Source organism: Pongo abelii, chromosome 15, assembly GCF_028885655.2.
Source record: "Pongo abelii isolate AG06213 chromosome 15, NHGRI_mPonAbe1-v2.0_pri, whole genome shotgun sequence".
Taxonomy (NCBI): domain Eukaryota; kingdom Metazoa; phylum Chordata; class Mammalia; order Primates; family Hominidae; genus Pongo; species Pongo abelii.
Genome location: NC_072000.2, coordinates 73,679,193 through 73,706,224, shown reverse-complemented (window position 1 = coordinate 73,706,224; position 27,032 = coordinate 73,679,193). Strand labels below are relative to the sequence as shown.

Sequence of the window (27,032 nt, the reverse complement as noted above, 5' to 3'; positions counted from 1 at the left end):
CTGCAGTGAGCTATGATCTTGCCACTTCACTCCAGTCTGGGCAATAGAGCGAGAGAGACCCTGTCTCTTAAAAAAAAGAGAGAGAAACAACTTAAGCAAGAATGGTTGAATTTTAAGCTTGTGAGCCTATAGTTCAAGGAGACAGTTGTAAATGTATCCAACCTGACCTTATTCATAGTCAGGACAGTGTTGTGAGTTCAAGAACAGAGAGTAGCTGCCAAAAATAATGATCTTTTCTGTGTTCTCTGATCCTGGGAAGGGGTGAGTGGCTCTAGTTTCCCTCTAACATCCTCCTGTGTGTGTGTCTGTGTACATGTGTGAGTGTTTGCTTATGCAAGAAAGGAAGGAAGAGGACCGAGCTGGTGCAAAGCCAGCCTTCTCTCAGGATATCTTTCTTCCATACCATCTCTACTTCCTCGGAATCCTTGATCTGCCAAAGAGAAATCCGGAAAATGATGAAATGGCCATTTCACTTCTATGTGTTTTGAATGCAAATATGCACATTTTGAATGTAAAATAAAATTTCTCTTCCTAAGTTGAAAAATTCCATTTAACAAATGACTTTTTTAAAAAAAACCCTAATTCTATAGAAATAAATGGTGATTGTCGGGTGGGGCACAATGGCTCATGCCTGTAATCCCAGCACTTTGGGAAGCCAAGGCAGGAGGATGGCTTGAGGTCAGGAGTTTGAGACCAACCTGGGCAACATAGTGAGACTCCATCTCTACAAAAAATTAAAAACTTAGCCAGGCATGGTGGCATGCACCTGCTCAGGAGGATGAGGTGGGAGGATCGCTTGAGCTCAGGAGTTTGAGGCTGCAGTGAGCTATGGGCTTATGATTGCACCACTGCCCCTCCAGCATAGGTGACAAAGCAAGACCCAGAAAGAAAAGAAAAGAAAAGAGGAAAGAGAAAGAAAGAAAGAAAGAAAGAAAGAGGGAGGGAGGGAGGGAGGGAGGGAGGGAGGGAGGGAAGGAAGGAAGGAAGGAAAGAAAGAAAGAAAGAAGAAGAAAGAAGGAAGGAAGGAAGGAAAGAAAGGAAGGAAATATATGGTGATTGCCGACAAATGTGAAAGCACTTATAATAAAAAGAATAAATCAAACATTACTCAGAATCCCACAATCCAGAGATAATTACAGTTGAAATTTGAGGGTATAATTTTCTGAACTAGTTATATTCATTTATCTCTGCCCTTCTTTTTTGAAAACTATCCTTATATTACAATTTTCGAAAGGAGTATCTGCCACATGCAGTCTGGTAAACTGCTTTTCATACCTGAAATTAATCATGAACATATTTGTAATTACATTTTTGATCTCATAGTATTCCATTGTATTGCTTTTCCATAATTTAACTAATCTGTTGTTGTTTAACTCAGGGCTCTGAACACTGGATAAAAACATGGTCCTATCCATGAACTATCTCCCTTGTCTTAACTAACTCCACAAGTCCTCCCAAAACATGTGAATGCCTGACCTCTTCGTGAATAACTGTGTTTATTTCTTGGCGTATTGACATTCAAGAATGTGGCCTTTATTTCTCTAAGGAGTGGGGTTGATGGAAACCAGCACAGAAGGCTGTGTATCAAGATGAGGTATTGGAGAACTGCAGGAATTTGGCTCACTGGATAGACATCGTTCCACCATGGTTGAAGATGTAACTCCTGCTCAGAAATGATTTATTAGTGGTGAAATTCCAAGGAGCTTCTGAGGTGCCTCCTGTTCACAAATAGTTGAGATTTGAGGTCTGATAATATTGCAGCTCTACTGACCCTCACCTGAAACTCCATCTCCCCCCAATCTCCACCTTTTTTTGAGAAAGAGTCTGGCTCTATTACCCAGGCTGGAGTGCAGTGGCACAATCTCAGCTCACTGCAAACTCTGCCTCCTGGGCTGAAGCCATCTTCCCAACTCAGCCTCCTGAGGAGCTGGGACTACAGGCACGTGCCACCATGCCTGGCTTTATTTATTTATTTATAGAGGCAGGGTCTCGCTATTTGCCCAGGCAGGTCTCCACCTCCTAGCCTCAAGTGGTCTTCTTGCCTCAGCCTCCCAAAATGCTGGGATTACAGGCATGAGCCACCACAAGGGGCCTTATCTTCCCCCTTTCACCAGATTGACTATCCCACCTACATTTCTGGCTATGCAGTGATTGCTCTTAATGACTAAGGGGCAGGGTCTGAACCCTTAAACCAAGTCTCTTATTTCCTTCTGGAGGAGTTTGTATTTCTCTCATTTATGAGTAATATGTTGGTATATAAGAAACAGCCCTGGATGATAGGAAGTGAAGTGACATTTTGGTGCTGGGGAATAGAATCATGTTAGGAGGAGGCTTTGCATGGGACATTCTGCTTTCCCTGAGGAGTGACTGCCTTGCTCTCAAAGAGGGTAATTAACAATGTCCAGGGGCCAGAAAGTTAGAGAATGACAACCTAGAAAAGACCTTTTGAGTTGGAAACAGGAATCTTAAGTTTCAGTAGAGTGGGATGAACTCAGTTTAATGAGGGCTTAAGTAGAAAGATTTCCTTCTCTGAGATATGAAATAATTTTATTAATTAAAAATATGGGATGTGACAGCATGGCTCATGCCTGTAATCCCACACTTTTGGAGGCCAGGCAGAACTTCTTGACCCAAGGGGTTCGAGACTAGCCCAGGCAACATAGCAAGACCTCATCTCTGCATACGAAAAATAAAATTAAAAAAATTAGCTGAGTGTGGTGGTGGTGTGTGCCTGTAGTCCTAACTACAGGCTGAGGCTGAGGCAGGGGAGGGTTGCTTGAGCCCAGGAGTTCGAGGTTACAGTGAGCTGTGATCCTACCACTGCACCCCAGCCTGGGCGACCCTGTCTCTAAAAAAAAAAAAAAAGAAAAAAATTACAAAGCGGCATAATCACAAATATGTGCCATTTAGTAATAAGAAAATAAGTTACTCATAACTGAAAGTCCTTGTCACTCAATTTATGTATTTTTACTAGACTATATTAACACAGGTAAATATTTCTAACTATAAACAAAATTTTGTTCCAGCTTTCAGTCACATAAGATTACATCATCCCATTTTTTCCTCTGCTGGCATAATCTCAATGAGATATATTATTGTATATTTAGGCTAATTCCAATTTTATGCTATTAAAAATACATTTCCCATAAACATTTCTAGGCAAATATATATTTTTGTAATTGCTTATAATAAATTCCAAAGGTGGAAGGACTGGGATAAAAAGCATAAATATATTCAAACTCTTGATATGCTCTTTAGAAATGTAGTATCACTTTACACTGGCTTCCATTTTATCCATTTTTTTCTTTTAACATGTCACTATTTTGTCCAGCTACCATTTACTGCATATATGGTATAAACCTAGCATTTAATCTGATTGCTTTTCTTAAAATTTCCCAACATTTACCATTGTGTTTTTCTATGCTGTGGCTTTTTCTTTTTTCCTTAAGTCATCTTTAGCCATATTTTAGATTCTTAAATATTCTGCTTCTTACTGCTGGGCTCTTTCATTCCACTATCTCTGTGTCAGTGCTTGCATTGAGACTTTGTCAGTTTAATTAGGCCTTCCACGTGTCTTCTTTTTTTTTTTTTTTTTTTTTGAGACAGAGTCTTGCTCTGTCGCCCAGGCTGGAGTGCAGTAGCACGATCTTGGTTCACTACAAGCTCCGCCTCCCGGGTTCACACCATTCTCCTGCCTCAGCCTCCCAAGTAGCTGGGACTACAGGCACCCGCCACCACACCCGGCTAATTTTTTGTATTTTTAGTAGAGACGGGGTTTCACCGTGTTAGCCAGGATGGTCTCGATCTCCTGACCTCGTGATCCACCCACCTCGGCCTCCCAAAGTGCTGGGATTCCATGCGTAAGTCACTGCTCCCGGCCCTTCCTTTTCAACTATTCTTTCCTCACTCCATTCCAGCTGCACTTGTCTTTTTGCTTCTTCTTGAACAAGCCAAGTAAGCTCTAATGTTAGGACCTGCGCTCTAGCTATTTGCTGTGCCTGGGATATTCTCCTCCCAGGTATCTGCTTGGCTCAGGTACTCACTTCTTTCAAGTCTTGGTTCAGGTTTCACTTTTTTTTTTTCAGACAGTCTTGTTCTGTTGCCCAGGCTAGAGTGCAGTGGTGTGATCTCAGCTCACTGCAACCTCTGCCTCCCGGGCTCAAGCAATTCTCATGCCTCAGCCACCCGAGTAGCTGGGATTACAGGCATGCACCACCACACCTGGCTGATTTTTGTATTTTTAGTAGAGACAGAGTTTTGCCATATTGGCCAAGCTGGTCTTGAACTCCTGGCCTCAAGTGATCCACCCACCTCGGCCTCCCAAAGTACTGGGATTACAGGCGTGAGCCACCACTCCTGGCCAGGTTTCACCTTAAAGTGTCCAGCTCTGACCATCTGTGTAGTAAAGAATTAGGCAGCCTTTGTCTTTGGTTTCTGGGAAGTAACCTCTAATCCTTTGGAATTTCCTGAGTGATAAGAGTATTCATTATTCATGGTGGACCCCTGGGATCCCACTTGATAGTTTCTGCTAACACAGTGACTCATGGAAGACCCCTGGATAGTTTATGTTTGCAAGATTACTCAGGCTGGGAGCTGGCCACCCAGAAAAGCCAACCATGTAGAGTTGGGGCTTTGAGTCATTGTGATACCAGTCCAACCTCCAGGAAGGAAAAGGGGGCTAGAGATTGAGTTCAACCACATAGCCAATGATTCAATCATGCCTAAATAACGAAGCCTCAATAAAAACTCTGGATAACCAAAATTCAGGAGAACGTCCCTGGTCAGAGTATTTTCATGCTTCAATGCTGGGAGGGCAATGTGTCCCTGAGAATGAGGGAAGCTTCACATTTGGAACTCTCTCAGACTTTGCCCCAGGCACCTCTTCTGTTTCTGGTCTGTCCTTTTTGCTATAATAGAACTGCAATCATAACATAGTTTTTTTCTGGAGTTCTGTGAGTTGTTTTAGCAAATTACTAACCAGAGAGTGGCTGTGGGAAACTCCAAATTTGCAGCCAGCTAGTCAGAAGTAAGGATGGCCTGGGAATCCCTGAACTTGCTGCTGGTGTCTGGAGGGCAGTTTTGTGGCGGAATGTGCCCTTAATGTTGAGTTCCCATTTTTTCAGTGTACAATTCAATAGCTTTTGGTAGGTTCACAGAATTGTGCAGCTGTCATCCCCAACATGCTTTTTGAACTTTCAAATTTCTGATCTGGTTCAATCAAAAAGGAATCTCCAATCCAGGTTAATCACTGGATTTGATTATTTCATCTCTTTAGACTCTCAATTTAGAACAGAATTCTTTCTTTTTTTTAAGTGAATTTTTTGAGACAGTCTTGCTCTGTTGCCCAGGCTGGACTGAAATGGCGTGATCACGGTTCACTGCAGCCTTGCCCTCCTGGGGTCAAGCAATCCTCCCACCTCAGCTTCCCAAGTAGCTGGGACCACAGGTGCATGTCAGTACATCCAGCTAGTTTTTTTTTTTTTTTTTTTTTTTTGAGACGGAGTCTCGCTCTGTCACCCAGGCTGGAATGCAGTGGTGTGATCTCGGTTCACTGCAAACTCTGCCTCCCGGGTTCACACCATTCTCCTGCCTCAGCCTCCCGAGTAGCTGGGACTACAGGCGCCCGCCACCACGCCTGGCTAATTTTTTGTATTTTTAGTAGAGACGGGATTTCACCGTATTAGCCAGGATGGTCTCAATCTCCTGACCTCGCGACCCGCCCACCTCGGCCTCCCAAAGTGCTGGGATTACAGGCGTGAGCCACCGTGCCTGGCCCCAGCTAATTTTTTTAAAAACATTTTTTGTAGAGATGGGGGTCTCACTATGTTGCCCAAGCTGGTCTCAAACTCCTGGGCTCAAGCAATCCTCCCACCTCAGCCGCTCAAAGTGGCTGAGATTAGAGACATGAACCATCACACCTGATGACACTGACTTTTAAAAGACTTTTTATTGAGCTATGACATAAGATAAAAAGCACAAATCATGTGTACTGCTTTTTCACCTGCTATAACCCTGTAACCAGCACCCAGATTAAAAAACAGATCAGGCCGGGTGTGGTGGCTCATGCCTGTAATCCCAGCACTTTGGGAGGCTGAGGAGGGCGGATCATGAGATCAGGAGATCAAGATCATCCTGGCTAACACAATGAAACCCCGTCTCTACTAAAAATACAAAAAATTAGCTGGGCGTGGTGGTGGGCGCCTGTAGTCCTAGCTACTCGGGAGGCTAAGGCAGGAGAATGGCGTGAACCCGGGAGGCAGAGCTTGCAGTGAGCCGAGATCACACCACTGCACTCCAGCCTGGGCTACAGAGCGAGACTCTGTCTTAAAAAAAAAAACCAGATCATGTGAGCAGGAAAAAATAAAATGAAAATGACACCAAACAGAAAAGGATTGGTGGCTATTTTGGCTAAGCCCAGGTGTGTGTGTTTTGATCTCAGGGAAGCCTCCCGAGTAGCTGGGATTTACAGGTACCCCCCCTACCACACCTGGCTAATTTTTCTATTTTCAGTAGAGACAGGGTTTCACAATGTTGGCCAGGGTGGTCTCGAACTCCTGATCTCAGGTGATCCACCCACTTCGGCCTCCCAGAGTGCTGGGATTACAAGCGTGAGCCACCACACCTGCCCTGAGCAGAATCTTTGTAACTAGCTATACATGTAACTATACACATAGAAAACCAGCACAAAGTGGGCCAGTAGTATTTAATGAAATCTAATGACTAACCATAAGTCCACAGAGGGAGAAAAACATTTATCAAATTCACAAGTCACGCTTCTAATCAAATCTCTTTAATTTCCAGGGTCAGTTGTTCATAGCATCTATCTACTCATATAACAACTCTGCCCTTTGAAATGAATCCACTGTGGTTTGGATCTGTTGCCTCTTTCTCTTTTCTGAGAGTAAAGAGAGCTACCTTCATAAATAATATTTGCTAACAACAGCAAGGCAAAAAAAATTATCAATGCATTTATGTCTTTCAGGGCAGACTGGTCTATCAAGTCCTTAATTTCCCCTCTCTCCTTTCTCCCTCCCTTCCCTAAAGCATGTGCCTGTGGTAAGCACATCTTTCTACCATCCATCACAACTTTTCATTCTCTTTTCTGATGTTCAAATACAGGTCAATTCTGGTCATCAAACAAACTGCAAAAGGATAAGTAATGAGCCACTCAGATTAAGGTATGCACTAATAAAAATTTAATATCAGAAAACAGCATTTTTTTTAACCATTCACAATTAAAGTGGAAAGAGACAAAATTATAAGGCAGCCATCCATGGAATGATTTCATGTTTACAAGGGATCCAGAAAAAGGGACATTTAAAATCACTGTTCCAGCTACTGAACCAGGGGAACTGCAGTCTTATCCCATGAGACTTCTAACTTGCTGGAAGATGCCACAAGAAAAAAAGATCAAAGCCAATCTCCTTGTGTTAAGCCACTGGGTTAGGCTGAGTATATCTAGAGAATTCCTAAATGGTTGTCTAGTTCTTTCCCACAAGTTACACATTTCCTTCAGGTCTCCTGAGGTGAATCTAGATGTCTCAGGTACAAAGAGGTTTTAATTTCACAGCATCTCCAACAGTGCACTTTGGGTGATGTGGACCATTCTGTATTGAGCAGAAATTTTCTAATGGAAGGAAGGTTCCTCTGCAGAACAACTACAGAGGATTTTCACTTAACACTGCAGCAGTTCTGGACGAATCTGGTCATGATTCTCAGTCTCCCAAGGGGCTCAGGGGCCCACAAGGCAGGAACGTCCTTTGGGGGTTTGTGCTGCTGTCATACAGTTCCTGTGTTCAGTCCCTAGCTACCATGTGTTTCAGGGGCTTAATACACTCCGATGCTGGTGTGTCCTCTTAGTTCTAATCCTTGAAAAAGAGAAAAACCAGGCAGTGACACTTAGAAGTAGGCTGGTAAAAAAACACAATCACATTTTCTCCTTTCTGCAAAGAAAGCACAACTCAAAACAGCCACTCCCTTTCTTTTCTCTAATGATTCAAAATACCAGAACAAGGCTCACTTGGCTGTTTTGAATTGGGAAAGAAAGAGGTGAAAGCGGGGAGAAAGAGAAAACACATAACCTCTAGGTAGGTAGTACTGTTTCCAACTATCTACGTTCCAGTGCAGAATCTTTGCTAAAAAAAAAAATTGGCAACAGTGTGCACAGGAAAACTGAATCAAACCTGGAACATCACTGCTTTCGTGAAATGGAACTGACAAGCAATTAACTGGAGAATAAGTGAGGGGAATGGAGCAGTAGTATTCTCTAACTTAATTTGCCATTTAAGAGAGCACTTGGAATCTGAAGGAAGTCTATCCCTACCAAGGAAACGGAGTCAAATTGCAATTAAGATTAACTTTGGTTATATGGAAGGAAGAATCATGCTTCTCATCATCAATTGCATCTCTTTGGTAGCCAATAATTCCATCTGTAATCATGGCAGCAACTTAAGTATTGCCAATGTTTTCAAATGTGTTACAGCATTAAGGCATCCACATCTAAAGAGGCAGTTTTAAACAAGAGGAAAACGGAACTGAAATGTGCCAAGAAGTGAACACGGACACAGCCTCTCCTGGAACACTGCCCACCACGCCAGCAAGCTCTTCCTCCAGTCAAGAAGGCCTGTGCCACGCTGCTTGGTTCCCTGCTGCCTGAAGATGCATTTGAGCCCTATGAGATTAGTATGGCTATTTCTGCCTGCTGACCAGGAGAGAAATGAGTAGTTCTCGAGGCAGCAGCTTTAAAATCTGGGAAAGCCCATACATAGCTTCTGAGAGCTAAGAGGGCCCTGAAAGGTTTGCTTGTTAATAGTGAGGTCCAGAGGGGAAGGCAAATTTGGAAGTCAGATGGTTCAATCCTTGCCGGAGTTCAAGGCTCCATCCAGCAAGATATACTAGCCAAACTTTTAAGCATGATGGCAAGGCACTGCTGAAAGAGGCTTTGGCCAGTAGAACAAATTACCATTGCACACAACAATATGATAGAAAGCACTACTGTCCAAACCAAACCAGACACTACAATCTGCTATTTATTTGACAAAGTCAGTTTCCAGAGAGAATCTAGGCAACCATATAGTTTTGAAGGACCAGATGAAACCTCAAGTCTCACACAAGTCAGCTGTTAACATCCAATCAAGGAAGTCATTTGGACTTTCCATACTATACCTTCTCTTGGTGGTAAAATTGTATGCAATTGTTGCCAGTGACTACATACAACTGTATCCTATTTGTGCTACTTTCCTCACTGTGGCCAGCAGAGGGCTCACAAGCTTTATTTCCACAGCTGCTGATCCAGTAACAAATTCATGAAGGAAATAAATCATAGGCATGTTAGCTTATGCGTCACAGAAAATGTTTTTACAAACTACTACGTCCACTGCCCTGAAGAAACTAGTCTTGGTTCCCCCTTAGTGTAATGTGTTTTGAAATGGTATAGAAAGTAAAAATAAATTAATAATACAATATTATACACTTATTTGACAAGACAGGGTTTACAAAAATTTTGGCAAATATGAAAAAAAAATTATCCTAGTTTGTTAAACACTTTTGCTATCTCAGTTGTTTAAATTACCAGAATATTGGTGATTGTGTCAATTTACACATGAGGAGGTGGTATTTTAAGCGCTCAACAAAGCGACATTTGACACAAAGGTAATTTCTTTGAAGGGGGATAAAGAATAAAGATATTATTATCTTCATTATCACAGTTCGAGAAGTGGTTGTCCTGATAAGAATTCATCTCACACAAATATTAACACCAGCAGTAAGCAGCAAATTGTGGGAAGGAGAAGCTAGAGGGAAAAGTTAGGAGAAAAGCAAAGACGAAGAGACAAGAGACATGATTCCAATAAGCTTTAAATCAATAGGCAAACACTTCTCATTTATGATCCATCTTGCTACAGGTGGTTATGTGAGAAGACACAGTGTCCCCTAAGCTGACCTAGTATTTAGGTCCCTAGAGGGATTGCTGATCTGCTAAGAGAAATACTTTAAAAAAAAAAAAAGGACAACCATACGTTTTGGTAGTCTTTTAAAAAAGGCTACTACAAAGATATCAATAACCATCCAAAAATCACTTAAAATTTAATATCCCTTAATTTCCAAAGACACTTGTGATCTGACTGTTCTTGAAGGAAAGCCTAGAACTGAAGCTACTAGAACTTGGCTCCTCTCTAGGAATGTGGAGACAGGTATTCTGCAAAGGAGAACTTGACAAGGAATGCTACAAAATACCAGTCACCTCTTTAGAAGCTCCTCCCACCTCTCCTGCTCCATTTGATGGAACGGCAGGCTGGATTCAGAGAGGCATGTGCCAAAGGAGCTGTTTAAGTCCCTCTAGACATCCCTTTTCAATGGATATCTCTTTTGAGTATAAAGTGAGCTTTCAATGTGTCTTGCTATCATTTTCCTGACCCTAATCCCAAATTAACTAGAATCACCTTTAGCATCTAAGTGAGTGGGTGCTATGACCCTCCATCAACGCATGTGGCATAGATGCTAAAGCACCAGTCTTACATGGTGGGAACCATGTTAAAAATCAATAGATAAAGTGGCAGAGCCTCTAAACTAAGAAGAGACATAGCTTAATTACAGAACACTGTATTTTCATAATCACTATTTCATTGTGAGTATGAAGTTCTCCTCTTTTCCTTAAAACTAAATTCCATCTTCCCTGAGAATAGGGTTAAGAGAAACATTAAAACTCAAAACGTCAAGGGCCTTTTAAAAGATAACACAATGGGATGTCTATAACTAACTGCAACGTAAATGTGTTTCTACTCTAAAAGCTTTTCCATTACTCAGGTTTTAACCTCACCTCCCCTCTGGACTCTAGGAATACATGTGGAGATGCGCAAGGCGAGACAAGAGACTGAGGAAGTGAGTAGCTGTCACGCGCCGGCTGTTCTCACTGGATGGCAAATGGCCCTGGACCAAGGCTGGACCTTGAACATTTAATGCTGGTGTCCTACTGACAGGATGAGAGGGATGAGGCAACCCAGAACCAGGGCTGCCACTTCCAGGCGGCTGAGGCCTCTCCCTCCCGTGGCATCGAGCTTGTGGCTGTGCCCTATTCCGCCCACCTCAGGGAGGACATGTACTGTGGCAACATAAAGAAATGTCCCGGCAGAGAAAAGCATGGCCACTCCCGTGGCGTTCACCTCTGAAAGGGCTTCTTTACTGCTCTGTGAATCAGAAGAGAGAAAGAGGAAAAACTAAGTCAAGTAAAATTCAGGGTCAGGAAGAAGTCCCAAATAAAAAACACTCATTATTCTTAACTGGTGCTGTTTAGGACACTGGGGACATCTAGAGAACACAGCAACTTTAAGTTATTCATGGGAAGCTTCCAAATAAGGGTTTAAGAATACCAGTGATGTACGCAATTGATTTTTTAAAAAATTTATTGTAAATCAACAATTTATAATTATATATATTTATAGGGTATAAAGTGACATTATGATTCATGAATAAAATGTGGAATAATTAAATAAAACTAACATCTGTCATCTCAAATATTTATCATATTTTGTGGTGAGAACATCTGAAATTTACTCTTAGCAATTTTGAAATGTACCACACACTATTATTAACTATATTCACCACAGTTCCATCATTCTGCCCATCCATTCATTGACTGTATCTGTCTAGAGATGAGGTCTCGCTATGTCGCCCAGGCTGGAGTTGAGTGGCTATTCACAGGCACAATCCTAACACATTACAGCCTGGAACTCCTGGGCTCAAGCAATCCTCCTGTCTCAGCTTCCCAAGTAGCTGGGACTACAGGTGTGCACCACTGCTCCTGGTTCACAATTGCTTTTTAAAACAAACTTTAAGTGCTGGTTTAACAGATTTGGCTTGTATTATTCTTGAGATAGAATCAACAACATATTATTGCAGATATTAAATTTCAGACATGAATTTATTTATTCTACTAATATTTAACAAGCATCATCTATGCACCAGGCTCTGGGCCAGGTGCTTGAGATACAGTGGTAATCAAGATGCAGTAGTTGCCCTCATAGAGCTTAGAAATATCTCTTAAGTGGCTGGGCATGGTGGCTCATGCCTGTAATCCCAGCACTTTGGGAGGCTGAGGTGGGCGGATCACGAGGTCAGGAGTTCGAGACCAGCCTGGCCAACATGGTGAAACCCTGTCTCTACTAAAAATACAAAAATTAGCCAGGCATGGTGGCGGGTGCCTGTAATCCCAGCTACTCGGGAAGTTGGGGCAGGAGAATCGTCTGAACCTGGGAGGCAGAGGTTGCAGTGAGCCGAGATTGCGCCATTGTACTCCAGCCTGGGTGACAGGCAAGATTCCATCTCAAAGGAAAAAAAAATGTGTGTGTGTGTGTGTGTATATATGTATATCTCATAAGCTAATCTTTATAAAACTAATTTCAACGTTTTCTGTTAAAAAAGTGGACCTATGGACTAAGGCAATCAATTAAAATTTTAAGAAAAGAACATGCCATAGATGCAGCAAGTAACTCCATGTCTCCAGAATTATCAGTACCTTCCTGTCAAAAGGTTAAAAAACTGACACTGATTACTGAAGTGATAGAGTAACCTGTTAAAGGGAACAACATACTGCTCACTGAAAGAAGAGAAGGCTCTTCAGGTAAATGGAAAGGGTTTTTATAACACACTCTTAAAAATTAAGATCAATAAACCCTTGCTTAACAGGAACTTAGCCATTCTTTATCTCATTTTTCACATGTTCCTATTAATATGGGTTTTACTGCCAAATACTGAATTGACTGATGCTCAGAAGAATCAATGACCTTTAGAGAGGGTGTTGGGGAAAGCAGTTCCCATCAACTAGCCCTGAGTCAGTTTGCTTCTAAGATTTTCCTCCAGTTGCCTGCCAGCTGACATTTGGGTAAAATGCGGAGGGTTGTTGCTAAGAGCTACAGACAGGACTATAAGGCATGGGAAGGTACAGCTTGGAGACAGAAGAGCACATGTTACCTCAGGTCTGAAGCTATGTTCAGTACAAAGTATTCAATAGAAAGAACTGTATAGTTACTATCTGGGGACATGAGAGCTGGGAGAACAGGAGGAACATGTGAAAAATGAGACCAAGAATGGCTAAGTTCCTGTTAAGCAAGGGTTTGTTAATCTTAGTTGCTAACAGTGTGTTATAAAAACCCTTTCCATTTACCTGATAAGCCTTCTCTTCTTTCAGTGAGCAGTATGTTGTTCCCTTTAAAAGATTACTCTATCACTTCAGTAATCAATGTCAGTTTTTTAAACTCTTGACAGCAATCTCTGCCCAGCTGCTACTCTTCTCAAAGCGGCTATGTGGCTTGTTACTCACGCTTCATGTATCTACCTCACATTAAATATGGACAGATTTGACTTATTAGATATCTGTCAAATGAAACTAGCATGGCTGGTTACGTTATACTATTTTAAATATTGAAGGGCTATCATATTTATGCAAATATTCTTGGAACTGATTGATAGGGAAGAAGTTTTCAAATTAAATGAATAAGAAAATGCTAATACGAAGAGGACACATTGGAATTAAGATATTTACCCTGTACAGTTTTTACTCCTAATTTTATCTTTAGTTTGAGAGAGTAATGTATTGGAAAAATTCAATCTAAGAGACCATAAGTTCTAAGAGATCACAAGACACTGGTTTAGATAGCTGGGAATAGATTAGCTTACCTTACTCAGTCCTAAGTATGTCACCATGGACATAACTGGTGCTGCCAGTGCAAAGACCAGCAAGTGCTTTCTGATTCGATTCCGCTCTAAGCCAGCATGCATCAAGAAGGAAACCAGTCCAAAAGCAGCTGGTGCCTGGAAATAAAAAATCATCTCTTATTATCATTCTAGAAGTATGGATTGCTTCTACATCAAGAAGTATATGCCATTTGACTATGATTTCTCATACAAAGAAAAACTCACAAAAGGCCAGGCACAGTGGTTCACGCCTGTAATCCTAGCACTTGGGGAGGTCGAGGTGGGCGGATCACCTAAGGTCAGGAGTTTGAGACCAGCCTGGTCAACATGGTGAAACCCCGTCTCTACTAAAAATACAAAAATGTGTGGTGGTGGGCACCTGTAATCCCAGCTACTTGGGAGGCTGAGACAGGAGAATCGCTTGAACCCAGGAGGCGGAGGTTGCAGTGAGCCGAGATCACACCATTGCACTCCAGCCTGGGTGACAAGAGCAAACTCCATCCCAAAAACAAAAAACAAAAAACCCACAAAAACAAAAAACAAAAAAAACCCCAAAAAAAAACAAAAAAACAAAACCAGGCAGAGTACCAACGCTGAGCTATGCCTCTTAGGAATTAATGTTCTAAGCCAAGAAAAGATCCTATTTGTGTGTTTCTTGGATAGTAAAAAACAGAAACAGTCAAGAAAAGAAAAATACTTTTGAACAGAAATTATTACTATGAAATATAAAAATCTGAGGAGAATTTGACAATTTGTGTATATGTCTACACAAAAAAATTGAAACTCCTCAAGGAAAAGCTTAAGAAAATGGGAACAAGAAGCTATGAACAGATTTATTCAATTTTCCAAAATGAATAGCACTTATGAAATGAAGAAAATGTTCCCATTCCAGAAAAAACATTAAGGACCATGAGAAATTTTAATTATGAATACACTCAATACCAAACCTTACACCAAAATGTTGCTTACCTTATGTAGCATGATTGCCACAAACACAATTAACTGGACACTAGTCTGTGAAGTAGACGCTGCTGCTCCCAAAGCAACACCATCGGCTATATTTGGAAACAAGGAAACATAAAATACTATAAACAACAACAATAACAGTGTAGTGGTTGAGTATATGAGCTTTACAGTCAGGTCCAGCTGGATCTAGTAAGGTTACTTAACCTTTCTACACGCCAGCCTTATCTTTAAAATGTGTTCAATAAAGTATGTATTTCTTAGGGTTTTCATGAGGATTAAATGAGATAACTTATGTAAAGGGCACAGCATCTGGCCCAGGGTATTCAATGTTATTATTTTGGTTGCTGTTGTTGTTATTGGAAAACTGACATTCAATTTTCCAACTAATCAAAAATCCATTGATTAGTTAATCAAATTCTAACAAGGGAAATATCAAAGAAGAATTTCAAAGGAAGCATCTCTTAATCTTATAGGTTAAGAAACAAAATAGTCCCAGCTACTCAGGAGGCTGAGGCAGGAGGATTGCTTAAACCCAGGAGGTGGAGCTTGCAGTGAGCCGAGATCGCGCCACTGCACTCCAGCCTCGGCGACAGAGTGAGACTCCGTCTCAAAAAAAGAAATAAATAAAATAAAGATACTAGACATCTATATAGATGATTATTACTTAATGAGTAAACACTGGTTGAATGAAAGAAATTTGTTAGAAAAGCATATTATACTTAGAAAGGGCCAGGTAACAGTGTACCACCTTTCGCATGCCTTTCTTTGCCACTGACAGAATTCTATTACTAGGACTAGGTTTGGGTTATGATTCTAAAGTGTACCCTGTCAGCAATGCTGAGATCTCTGCATTCCATTGCATACCACTTCTGCTTAAACTGGTGCTTTGCGTATAAACTGGTAACAGAGCTGTTCAGGACAAAAGTGCCAAGGCTCTTTTCCAGATGACATTCTAGAGCCAAGAATGAAAAGAGCAAACTTCTTCTTAAGAGCTAGACAGTAAATATTTCAGGCTTTGCAGTTATTTGGTCTCTTGCAACTGTTCAATTCTGCCACCGTTGCACAAAAACAAGAGATGGATCATTGCCATTGTCTATCTCTTCCTCAGCCTCCTGCAACTTTATCTTCATTCTAACATCAGTCACATTTGCCTTTCTCCATTTTTTATTGCCATCACCCTAACCTAAATTTTCATCACTCAAACAAACCTAAATCAGCAATAGGTTCCCTACTTTCATTTTTCCCTAATCAAATTCACTGTCACAAACAATATATAAATACATGGGCAAGGCTGTGTTCCAATAAAACTTCCTTAATTTGAATTATATAATTCTCATGTGCTACAGTATGTTCCTCTCTCTCTCTCTTTTTTTTTTAAGCCATTAAAAAGTATAGAAACCATTCTTAGCTTGCAAACCCCTGACACTGAGCACACCAGGCTTGTGCTTGTGTTGGAGGACTTCATTAAGAAACCTTTTCCTCAAAGGCCAGTCCAAGAGCATTCAATGAGGACAGTCCCTGAAATATAAACACTAAGGTCTCCCCTGTGCAATAGAAAACAAAGAAGTTCCACTGCAATCCAACCCTACCTGCAGCATGGACGACCAGACCCAGCGTGGTGGTGATTTTGGAATTGCTAGACCTTGCTGCTTCTGGATCTAAAGTGAAAATGAGAAAGACAGTGTTAAGCTATGTGAGACAGAAACTGTTCAAACATTGGTCTGAAGGTGAAAGAATTTCACTAATGTTGGCCAGGCTGGTCTCAAACTCCTGACCTCCAATGATCCGCCCGCCTCACTCTCCCAAAGTGTTGAGATTTATAGGCGTGAGCCACCGCACCCGGCCACTATCTTTTTTCTTTCTGCTTCAAACCCTTAAAAGATTTCCCTGTCCTGAAGAGGTGGCTAAGAGGGAACTCTTCACTTGACTCAGCCTTACCTTAACAGAAAAATCGCTGAAATGTGTAACCCCCAACGGCCCCAACTTCCTCCTATTCCTTAATCCTCTTCCTCTACTATTCCAAGGAAAGTGCTCTATGGCCTCTGATCATTTCTTTCCAGACCAACCTAACTGTCATTGTCTATCTCTTCCTTAGCATCCTGCAACTTTATCTTCATTCTAACATCTGTCACATTTTTATTGCCATCACCCTAACCTAAATTTTCATCACTCAAACCTAAATTAGCATCAGGTTCCCTACTCTCATTTTTCCCTAATATAATTCATCTTACACATCCGTGTCAGATTCATCTTTTGAAAACACCACCCTTGGCCGGGCACAGTGGCTCACACCTGTAATCCCAGCACTTTGGGAGGCTGAGGCAGGTGGATCACCTGAGGTCAGGAGTTTGAGACCAGCCTGACCAACATGGTGAAACCCCGTTTCTACTAAAATATACAAAAATTAGCTGAGTGTGGTGGCGAGTGCCTGTAATCTCAGCTACTTGGGAGCTGAGGCAGGAGGATTGCTTGAACCCAGGAGGCAGAGGTTGCAATGAGCCATTGTGGGCAATTGTGCCATTGCCCTCCAGCCTGGGCAACAAGAGTGAAACTCCGTCTCAAAAACAAACAAACAAAAAAACCCACCACCCTTCTGATGTGTCAGTTACCATTTAAGAATCTGCTGCTTTTCAAATTCAGGGCAAACTGCTATATTAGGTAGGTTCTTAAGCCCTTTATCAACTAGTTCCAACTTATTTCTCAATGTCCAGTCTAGTTAAACCAGTTTGCTTAACACCATCGAACAAAACCTTCTTATTCTCCTTTCCCCAAGTCTCTTCACCTGTAATTCTTGGCACATACTGAACTTCTCAGCTTGTTAACCCAAAACTTGGACATCAATCAAAGTCTAACTACAGAACCACTTCCCTCAAGAAAGAATAAAAAATTGAAGACTAAGCATGGTGGCTCATGCCTGTAATCTCAGCAGTCTGGGAGGTCGAGGGGGGAGGATCACTTGAGGCCAGGAGTTTGAGACCAGCCTGGGCAACATCACAAGACCCTATCTCTACAGAATTTTTAAAATTTAGCCAAGTGTGGTGGTGCATGCCTGTAGTCCCAGGTATCTAGGAGGTTAAGGTGGAAGGATTACTTGTTCCTAGGAGTTTAAGGCTGCAACAAGCTATGCTCATGCCACTGGACTCCAGCCCGGGTGACAGAGCAAGATCTTGTCTCAAGAAAAATTAAAAATAAAAATAAAAAATAAATTTAAAAAATTGATTCCAGCTCAAAGCAACTCTCCCCTTGCCTAGACCTAGTGATCTATGCGGGTAGTCTTCAAAGGTTCCTCTATACACCACCTCAGATATACAAAGCCATTTTCACTTGAATGTTTTCTATCCCCAGATGGACTGTAAATGCTAAAGCATTAAATTTTCTACCTCTCTTTTCCTTTAACATGTCTGACAGAATGTAGCACAGCACTAGGCACCCAACAGTTACTTAATAAATCCTTGCTGAAGAGTGAAAAAAGCATTTATGTGTATTAAATAAAGATGTTACTGCTATTGTAGGAAACATACAAGTAAATAAAGTTAAAAGATGGGGACATCAAAATGCCAGGTAAAATGACAGATGAACATCAGTCAAGTAAGTTACAGGGGATTTAATCTTCTTAGGAGTCCGGCATACAAAAGGAAGGGGTTTACAATGGAAAAAGTATACAAGTAAAGTAATACCTCTTATTAATAAATGATATTTTCCTATTAAAACACTGCAAAGAAGGGAAGCTAAAGACCCTTATCACTCTGAGCCAGCAAATAGCTCAATGCTACCCTGAACTGGAAGGAAGAGTCAAATTACACTGTGTGCAAGCTGGCTCTGGCCTTTTTTTATACAAAGCCTTATCATCCAGTTATACTTAGGATCTTAAACAATTAGAGGCTTTAAAATTAGAAAGTTTTTATAAACCTATAAAGACTGCAGTTTAGCATAAATTTAATAAATACACTTTTATTGATATTTTATAATACATTAAACTCTGCAGAAAATAGGTAAAACCAGGTCATCACACATGAAAGCCAGCAAAAACAATGACTTCAGAGATAAAACAGGAAGAAGAATAAAGGAACACAAGCTACATTTAATTCTCTGTATAGGATTACAGGGCACTACTGTGCCCACACATTTTATTTTTATTTTTTTAGAGATAGAGTCTTACTTGTTGCCCAGGCTGGAGTGAAGTGGTGTGATCACAGCTCACCGCAGCCTCGAACTGAAGTGATTCTCCCTCCCATCTCAGCCACCTGAGTGGCTGTGACTACAGGCAAGTGCCACTATGCCTGGCTAATTTTTAAAGTACTTTTTTGTAGAGATGCGTCTTGCTGTGTTGTCCAGGCTAATCTCAAACTCCTGACCTCAAGCCATCTTCCCGCTTTGGCCTCCCAAAGTGCCGGGAATACAGGCGTGCACCATTGTGCCTGGCCTGACAATCACCATATATATCTTTAGAATCAGGTTTTTTTAAAAAAATCATTTGTTAAATGGAAATTTCTTTCAACTTACTGAGGAGGAAAAATTTTATTTCACATATTTAACATGTTTACATTTACATACATGTTTCAAAACACATAGAAGTGAAGTGGCCATTTCATCATTTTCCAAATTTCTCTTTGGCAGATCAAGGATTCTGAGAAAGTAGAACGGTATGGAAGAAAGATACCCTGAGAGAAGGCTAGCTTTGCCACAGCTTAGTCCTCTTCCTTCCTTTCTTCCTTTTTTTTTTTTTATTTTGAGATGGAATCTTGCATGGTCGCCCGGGCTGGAGTGCAATGGCGCGATCTCGGCTCATTGAAACCTCTGTCTCCCAGGTTCAAGCGATTCTCGTTGCCTCAGCCTACCAAGTAGCTGGGATTACAGGTGCCTGCCACCGCACCCGGCTAATTTTTTTGTATTTTTAGTAGAGACGGGGTTTCACTAAGTTGGCCAGGTTGGTCTCGAACCCCTGACCTCATGATCCACCTGCCTCGGCCTCCCAAAGTGCTGGGATTACAGGTGTTAGCCACCGCGCCCAGCCCCCTTCCTTTCTTGCATAAGCAAACACTCACACATGTGTATACACACACACACCCACACCCACACCCACACACACACACACACACACACACAGAGCAGGATGTCAGAGGGAAACTAGAGCCACTTGCCCCTTCCCAGGATCAGAAAACACAGAAAAGGTCATTACTTTCTGCAGCTACTCTCTGTTCTTGAACTCACAACACTGTCCTGACCATGAATAAGGTCAGGTAGGAGAAACTTACAACTCCCTGAACTATAGGTTCACAAGTGTGAAATTCGACCATCCTTGTTTCTTTTTCTCTCTTTTTTTAAGACACAGGGTCTTCCTCTGTCACTCAGGCTGAAGTACAGTAGCACAATCATAGCTTACCGCAGTCTCGAATTCCTGGGCTCAAGCAATCCTCCCATCTCAGCCTCCCAAGTAACTGGGATTACAGGCACATGCCACCATGCCCAGCTAATTTTTAAGATTTTTGTAGAGACAGGGTCTCGCTTTGTTGCCCAGGCTGGTCTCAAACTCCTGGACTGAAGCAATCTTCCCGTCTTGGCCTCCCAAATCGCTTGGGATTACAGGCGTGAGTCACCATGCCCAGCCTACTTTAAATTGAAACTGACAAGAATCACAAGAAAAATGTCTTGGAGCCCAGTGTGGCCAACTATGTAATATAGCCAGAGTTCGATACCACCCAACAGTGCTTCTCATTTGCTGTTTGGAATAAAGCACATGAATAAAACCATTTATTCTTACATCAACTTTCCAAGATAAGATTTTATTAAAAAATATAAGTCTATGGAAAAAAATTTAACACATAGTAAATACAAGGAGATTAAAAACTGTTCTAGACCAAAATTATTTTGTTTTGTTTTAAGCTTACTCCCATAATTTTTTAAAACTCTAATTTGGAAATAATTTTAAACCTTCAGTAAAGTTGCAAGAATAGTTAAAAAAAAATTCATACATCCTTTTCTCGGATGGACCAATATACTAATTAACATTTTGCCCCATTTGCTTCATCATTTATACTCATGCTCTCTGTACACACACACATTCTTTTTCTCTAACATTTAAAAGTAAGTTGCACACACACATCAATAACCCTTTATCCCCAGATGCTTCAATGTGTATTTTCTAAGAGAAAAGATATTTTCTTACATAATCACAGTACAGTTATCAACATTGACACTTTTTCTAATTTTCTTGCATATTGTAATTTTGTCAGCTGCTCAATAAAGTACTTACTTCAGGGCATGTTTCCTTTCCAGGAAGGATCCAGTCTAAAATCACACATTTCACTTAGTTGTAACTCTTTAGTCTCCTTTATCTGGAACATTTCCTCTCGCTTTGACTTTTATGACATTGCCATTTTTGGATAATATATTCTCCTCCTTTCTTGTTTTTTTAGTAATAAAAAACTTTTGTGTGTATGTCCTTAGACTATGGGTTCTTGGATGAAATGTTATAAAGGTGATGATGCTTCTCCAGGGATCACACCTAGAGGTGCAGGATGTACATCTGCTGCTCACTGGTGGTGTTAATTTTGAATTATATCCTGGACATTGCCAACATTATCTCATGGATAGTCAGATTTTGTTATATTCCTCCAAAGAGTGACTTTTTTGTTTGTTTTGCTTTAAGTAACTTGGTTGGATTAAAACTGCAAAATGTCTTTTGGGTTGCTGCTCAATTTTCAGGTTAATTTTTTTGTGTGCTTTTTTTTTTATTTTTATTTTTTTTTGAGACGGAGTCTCGCTTTGTCGCCCAGGCTGGAGTGCAGTGGCATGACCTCGGCTCACTGCAAGCTCCGCCTCCCATGTTCATGCCATTCTCCTGCCTCAGCCTCCCCAGTAGCTGGGACTACAGGTGCCCGCCTAATTTTTTTTCTATTTTTAGTAGAGATGGGGTTTCACCGTGTTAGCCAGGATGGTCTCGATCTCCTGGCCTCGTGATCCACCTGCCTCGGCCTCCCAAAGTGCTGGGATTACAGGCGTGAGCCACTGCGCCCCGTCACTTTTTTTTTTTTTTTTTTTGGAGACAGGGCCTCCCTCTGTTGCCTAGGCTGGAATACAGTGGCACAATATTGGCTCACTGTAACCTCCCTGTCCTAGGCTCAAGCTACCCTCCCACCTCAGTCTCCTAAGTAGCTGGGACTACAAGCGCAGGTCACCACAACCAGCTAATTTTTGTATTTTTTGTAGAAAAAAGGTTTTGACATGTTGCCCAGGCTGGTCTCAAACTCCTGGGCTCAAGCCATCCACCCACCTTGGCCTCCCAAAGTCCTGGGATCACAGGCATGAGCCACTGCATCCAGCCCAGTTTACTTCATAATTATCTTCAGTTGAGCTACCTGGAGTCTGCCAAGCGTGGTTCAGGGTCAGCTGGAGACCGAGGCAGTTCATATACAGAATTTGGGGATGAGTTTCTCTTCTTTCTAGGATTCTCCCTTATTTTCAGTGCTGTAACCACTGAAACTCCTGAACTCTGTCCTCTGGTTCTTCAGTCTAGAAAGACTGAGTCTTCTATCAGAGTTTTAGCTGTCCCACAGTGGGGTGACTACTAAAAGCAGTAAAAATAGGAAATGCACCCTGTTCCAAGTGTTGACTCCCCTCCAGAATTTGCTTGCTTTGGGTCGTTCTCCACTGGTTTTTTGAATTCTGTCCAGCGTTTTTAGTTACCTGTAAGGAGGCTGATCTGAGAGCTTACTTGGTCATATCAAAAGCAGAATGCTTGGGACCTTAATTTTGACTATCTGATCAAGGTATCATCTGATTTCTTCATTTAATTACTTCTTTCCCCTTGAAGCCAATAAGGAAATAAAAATTTGCCCCCTACATTTAACATTCATTGATGATGCGTGCCTGAGTCGACCTTTACAGAGGGTTGCAAAAATGAGTATTTTTCCAACTCCAGCACTCTTTCTACATTTAACAATTGGAGCATTCTACTATAAGCGAGTGCTCTCTCTCTCTCTCTCTCTCTCTCACTCTCTCTCTCTCTCTCTCACTGTCTCTCTCTCTCTCTATATATATATATATCACAGATGGGCTTATGGATTCCCATTTTTTTTTCTTTTTTGAGACAGAGTTTCGTTCTTGTCTCCCAGGCTGGAGTGCAATGGCACAATCTTGGCTCACTGCAACCTCCGCCTCCTGGGTTCAAGCAATTCTCCTGTCTCAGCTTCCCCAGTAGCTGGGATTATAGGCGTGTGCCACCATACCCGGCTAATTTTTGTATTTTTAGTAGAGATGCGGTTTCACCATGTTGGCCAGGCTGGTCTTGAACTCCTGACCTTAGGTGATCCACCCGCCTCAGCCTCCCAAAGTGCTGGGATTACAGGTGTGAGCCACCGTGCCCGGCCGGATTCCCATTTTTTGAATGGTTTATGCTTTATTACTGTTCTTAATTACGTTGGTGCTCAACTTATCCCAGATGTGGCCAGTGGGAACCCTTTTAAGAGGGTTCCTATATCCTATGACATGCTCCCATCTTCTTCCTTCCTTCTGTTTTTTTTAGTACTAGAAGCTCAGGGTAAGCTTCAGGGTAAGCTCACTTGTACTTACCCTGCCACTGTCCTGGAATCAGCCCTGAGTCTTCTCTGAAGGGCCCTGGCATGCTCATGCTAGTAGGATGTCTTTATTTCTAGGCCCCATCTCCAGACAGAGCTAGGACATATATATATGTATATACAAATATATATATACAAAAACAAATACATTTAGAAATCTCGAGTCCAATACTTCCAATTCCAATACGTCCCTATAGGGGTTCTTTCTTGCCTTCCTCCACTCCATACTTGTGTGTTCCTTCTTCCACACTTAGAACCCTGACTCCACCAACATCAACATGACCCATTTACTCAATCCTATAAAACATCTAAAGCAGCTTCAGAACTGTTTTGCCCATTCTATTACAAAACAACAGCAACAACAACAACAACAACAACGAGTTCAGTATTTATGGTTTTCTCCCAACTCTACCCAAGACTAAACATATATAGTCAAATACTACCTTCATAATTTACTTGAATTAGTTTTTTTTTAAATCCCTTCAGTGTGATTGTATTATTCACTTGAAATACAATTCATCTGTTTCAGTTAGTGCTCCCATCCATATTGGTTTCATTCTATTTTTTGAATATGTAGAATATTAACATGTTTCCTAAAGTCAGAATTATACCAAAAAGGCAGGCTTTTTGGTGCCAAAAGGGGAATATCATGTGCTCCCAAAACCCTTCTGCCCTCTCAACTCCTCCACCTCATCCCATGCAGTTAATAAATGTCTTTTGTTTTCTAGCCAGTTCTTCTTCTGTTTCTTTTTTGTAAAGGTAAGTAGATACAGTTGACCACTGCACTGAACAATGTGGAGTTTGGAGTGTTGACCCCCTACATAGTCAAAAATCCACATACAACTTTTCACTCCCCAAAAACTTAACCACTAATAGCCTACTGTTGATCAGAAGTCTTAATGATAACAAAGTCGATTAACATGTATTTTATTTGTTATATGTATTAATACTGTATTTTTACAAAAAAGTAAGCTAGGTAAAAGAAAATGTTATTTAAAAATCATAAGAAAGAGAAAATATATTTACTATTAAGTGGAAGTGGATCACCATAAAGGTTTTCATCCTCATCATCTTCACACTGAGTAGGCTGAGGAGGACGAGGAGGAAGAGGAGGGGTCAGTCTTGCTGTCTCAGGGGTGGCAGAGGTAGAAGAGGTGAAGGAGGTGGAAGGGGAGGCAGGAGAGGCAGCCACACTCGGTGTAACTTTTATTGAAAGAAAATCCATGTATAAATGGACTCACACAGTTCAAACCCATATTGTTCAAGGGTCAACTGTATGTTTTTCTTATTTCCCCTTCTTTCTTACATAAAACATAGTATATGCTAGATGATCATTATATTTTTTGCTTTTTTTTTTCCATTTAACAATACCTCCTGGAAATCTCTCCCTATCAGTTCACAGCTACCTGAATCTTTATTCTTCTATTATTATTTTTTTTAGAGCGACAGGGTTTCGCATTGTCACCCAGACTGGAGTGCAGTTATGCAATTATAGCTCACTGCAGCCTTGAACTCCAGTTTCAAGTAATCATCCTATCTCAGCCTCTCAAAATGCTGGGATTAAAGGGGTGAGCCACTGCGCTCTGCCTGAATCTTTATTCTTTTCTACAGCTACATGGTACTCCATTATGTGTACATACCATAGTTCATTCAGCCAATCTCCATGACTGAACATTTAAGTATTTTCCAATGATAAATAATGCTGCATTGAATAATCTTGCGCATATGTATTTTCATATTGGAGCTGTATTTGAGTAAATCCCTAGAAGTGGGATTTTTGGTCAAAGGGTAAATATATATGTAGTTTTGTAAGATACTGCCAAATTCCTCTCCATGGGCATTGTACCATTTTGCATTGCCCACCCCAATATATGAGTGCCTATTCTATTACAGCTTTGCCAATCGAGTGTATTGTTAAGCTTCTGAATTTTTGCCTGACAGGTAAGAAATGGTATCTTAGGATAGCTTTGATTTGTATTCAAGTGAAATTGAACATCTTTTCATATGTTTAAGGGCCATTTTAATATCTTATTGTGATTATCTGTTCATGTCTTTTGCCTGCTTTTCTGCAGATTTTTCTGTCGATCAAAGATTCTTAGCCTGGGGTCTACAGAGGTGAGTACCGGTAGAATTCAGGGGATGTCTGTGACTTTAACTTGAAAAAACGCGTTTTTATTTTTACTAACCTCTGAAATTTAGCATTTCCTTTGTCTTTATTTTTTTTGAGATGGGATCTTGTTCTTTTGCTCAGGCTGAACTGGAGTGCAGTGGTGTGATCGTGGCTCAATGTAGTCTCAACCTCCTGGGCTCAAGTGATCTTACCACCTAAGCCTCCTGAGTAGCTGCGACTACAGGCATGCCCCATTATGCCTGGGTAATTTATTTTTTTTTGTAGAGATGGGGTCTCACCATGTCTCCCAGGCTGATCTAGAACTCCTGGTCTCAAGTAATCCTTCCCCCTCAGCCTCTCAAAGTGCTGGGATTATAGGCATGAACCACCACGTCTGGCCACATTTCCTTTATTTTTATTATCATTATTATTTTTGAGACAGGGTCTCACTGTGTCACCCAGGCTGGAGTGCAGTGGCGTGATCTCAGCTCACTGCAGCCTCAACCTCCTGGGCTCAAGCATTCCTCCCGCCTCAGTCCCCCTAGTAGCAGGGACTACAGGTGCGCACCACCATGCTCAGCTAATTTTTGTATTTTTTCTAGAGACGGGGTTTTGCCATGTTGCCCAGGCTGGTCTCAAACTCCTGAACTCAAAAGGATCCGTCCGTCTTGGTCTCCCAAAGTGCTAGGATTACAGGTGAGTCACTGCAACTGCCCCCTCACTGCCTTTAATTATGAATGCAGACAATAAACCACAAGTAATATCAGCACTATCTTTACTGCCAGTAGAAATCAGACTAATCAGGTTATTTTACGGTTGTAGATTATCTTTAAATTATCATTTTCACTCATTACTACTTTAAATTAAGGACATATAGAACTGCTGCCATACTGCATGATTACAGCTTTCCTGTCTGCAGATGCTCATGTGATGGAGCTGGGCAACTATCAAGTAGCTCTGCATCTAACAGTCACTCAGCCACCAAACAGTGATAGTCACAAGGCTCTCCCATTGGGGACCAAGATATTTATGCTGCTTTCCAATATTTCCTAACTGCAAAATTCCCTGCTGACATATCTGAAAAAATATGCCTACACATCAATCCCTTGAGAAGTTTTATAACTCTCAAATTTATTTCTATCACCATGGGATCAAAGTGTATCATGTATCAGAATCCTTTTTTATTAATATAAATCATATGAAAAATGTTGACCTAGCCAAAGATAAATTCGTTGATCTTAAAACAAAACAGTTACTATGACTGGAGTTAAATTTGAAAAGTCTTGGGGAATTCTAGTTGTCCTTTAGAGAAGCTTATGATTTCTTAAAAAGCAAGCTACAAATGTGTTTAGGTACATTTGTAAGAAAATACCTTTGCAAATCAAGATTTTCTACACCAATAACCATCAAAACAAAAACCCAAAATCAACTAGATGTTTAACTTGACATACATGTTGCCTTGTTACAGACTACCTCATAATTTAATGTTCTTAAGCCAAGCATATTATTATGTAATAGCTAGCATACTAATGTCCTAGAAAATAAAATTCAACTCTAACTTGTTTAGGATTTAAATGTATTATCTCATTATTTAATGCACTGATAAAGACATATATTACTATATCACAAATTTGTTCTGATGTTTTAGTAACTTATTTCAACACAGGTGGTTTTCTCTTTGATCCTATGTA

At 41.0% G+C, this 27,032-nt stretch overlaps 1 protein-coding gene across 3 annotated transcripts in view; it reads right to left on the bottom strand.

Annotated features, from left to right (window-relative positions):
• Positions 1 to 7,173: 7,173 nt before the first annotated feature.
• The window catches only part of SLC39A9 (solute carrier family 39 member 9), a 63,008-nt gene continuing 43,149 nt past the window's right edge, over positions 7,174 to 27,032 (bottom strand). For 2 of the 3 annotated variants that reach the window (XM_009249191.4, XM_054529631.2), the window contains exons 4-7: positions 16,245 to 16,313; positions 14,659 to 14,744; positions 13,672 to 13,806; positions 7,174 to 11,183 (exon numbers count right to left, since the gene is read on the bottom strand). In XM_009249191.4, coding sequence (XP_009247466.1) covers positions 10,953 to 11,183; positions 13,672 to 13,806; positions 14,659 to 14,744; positions 16,245 to 16,313 — 521 coding nt within the window. In that variant the 3' untranslated portion in view covers positions 7,174 to 10,952. 3 annotated transcript variants of the gene reach the window in all.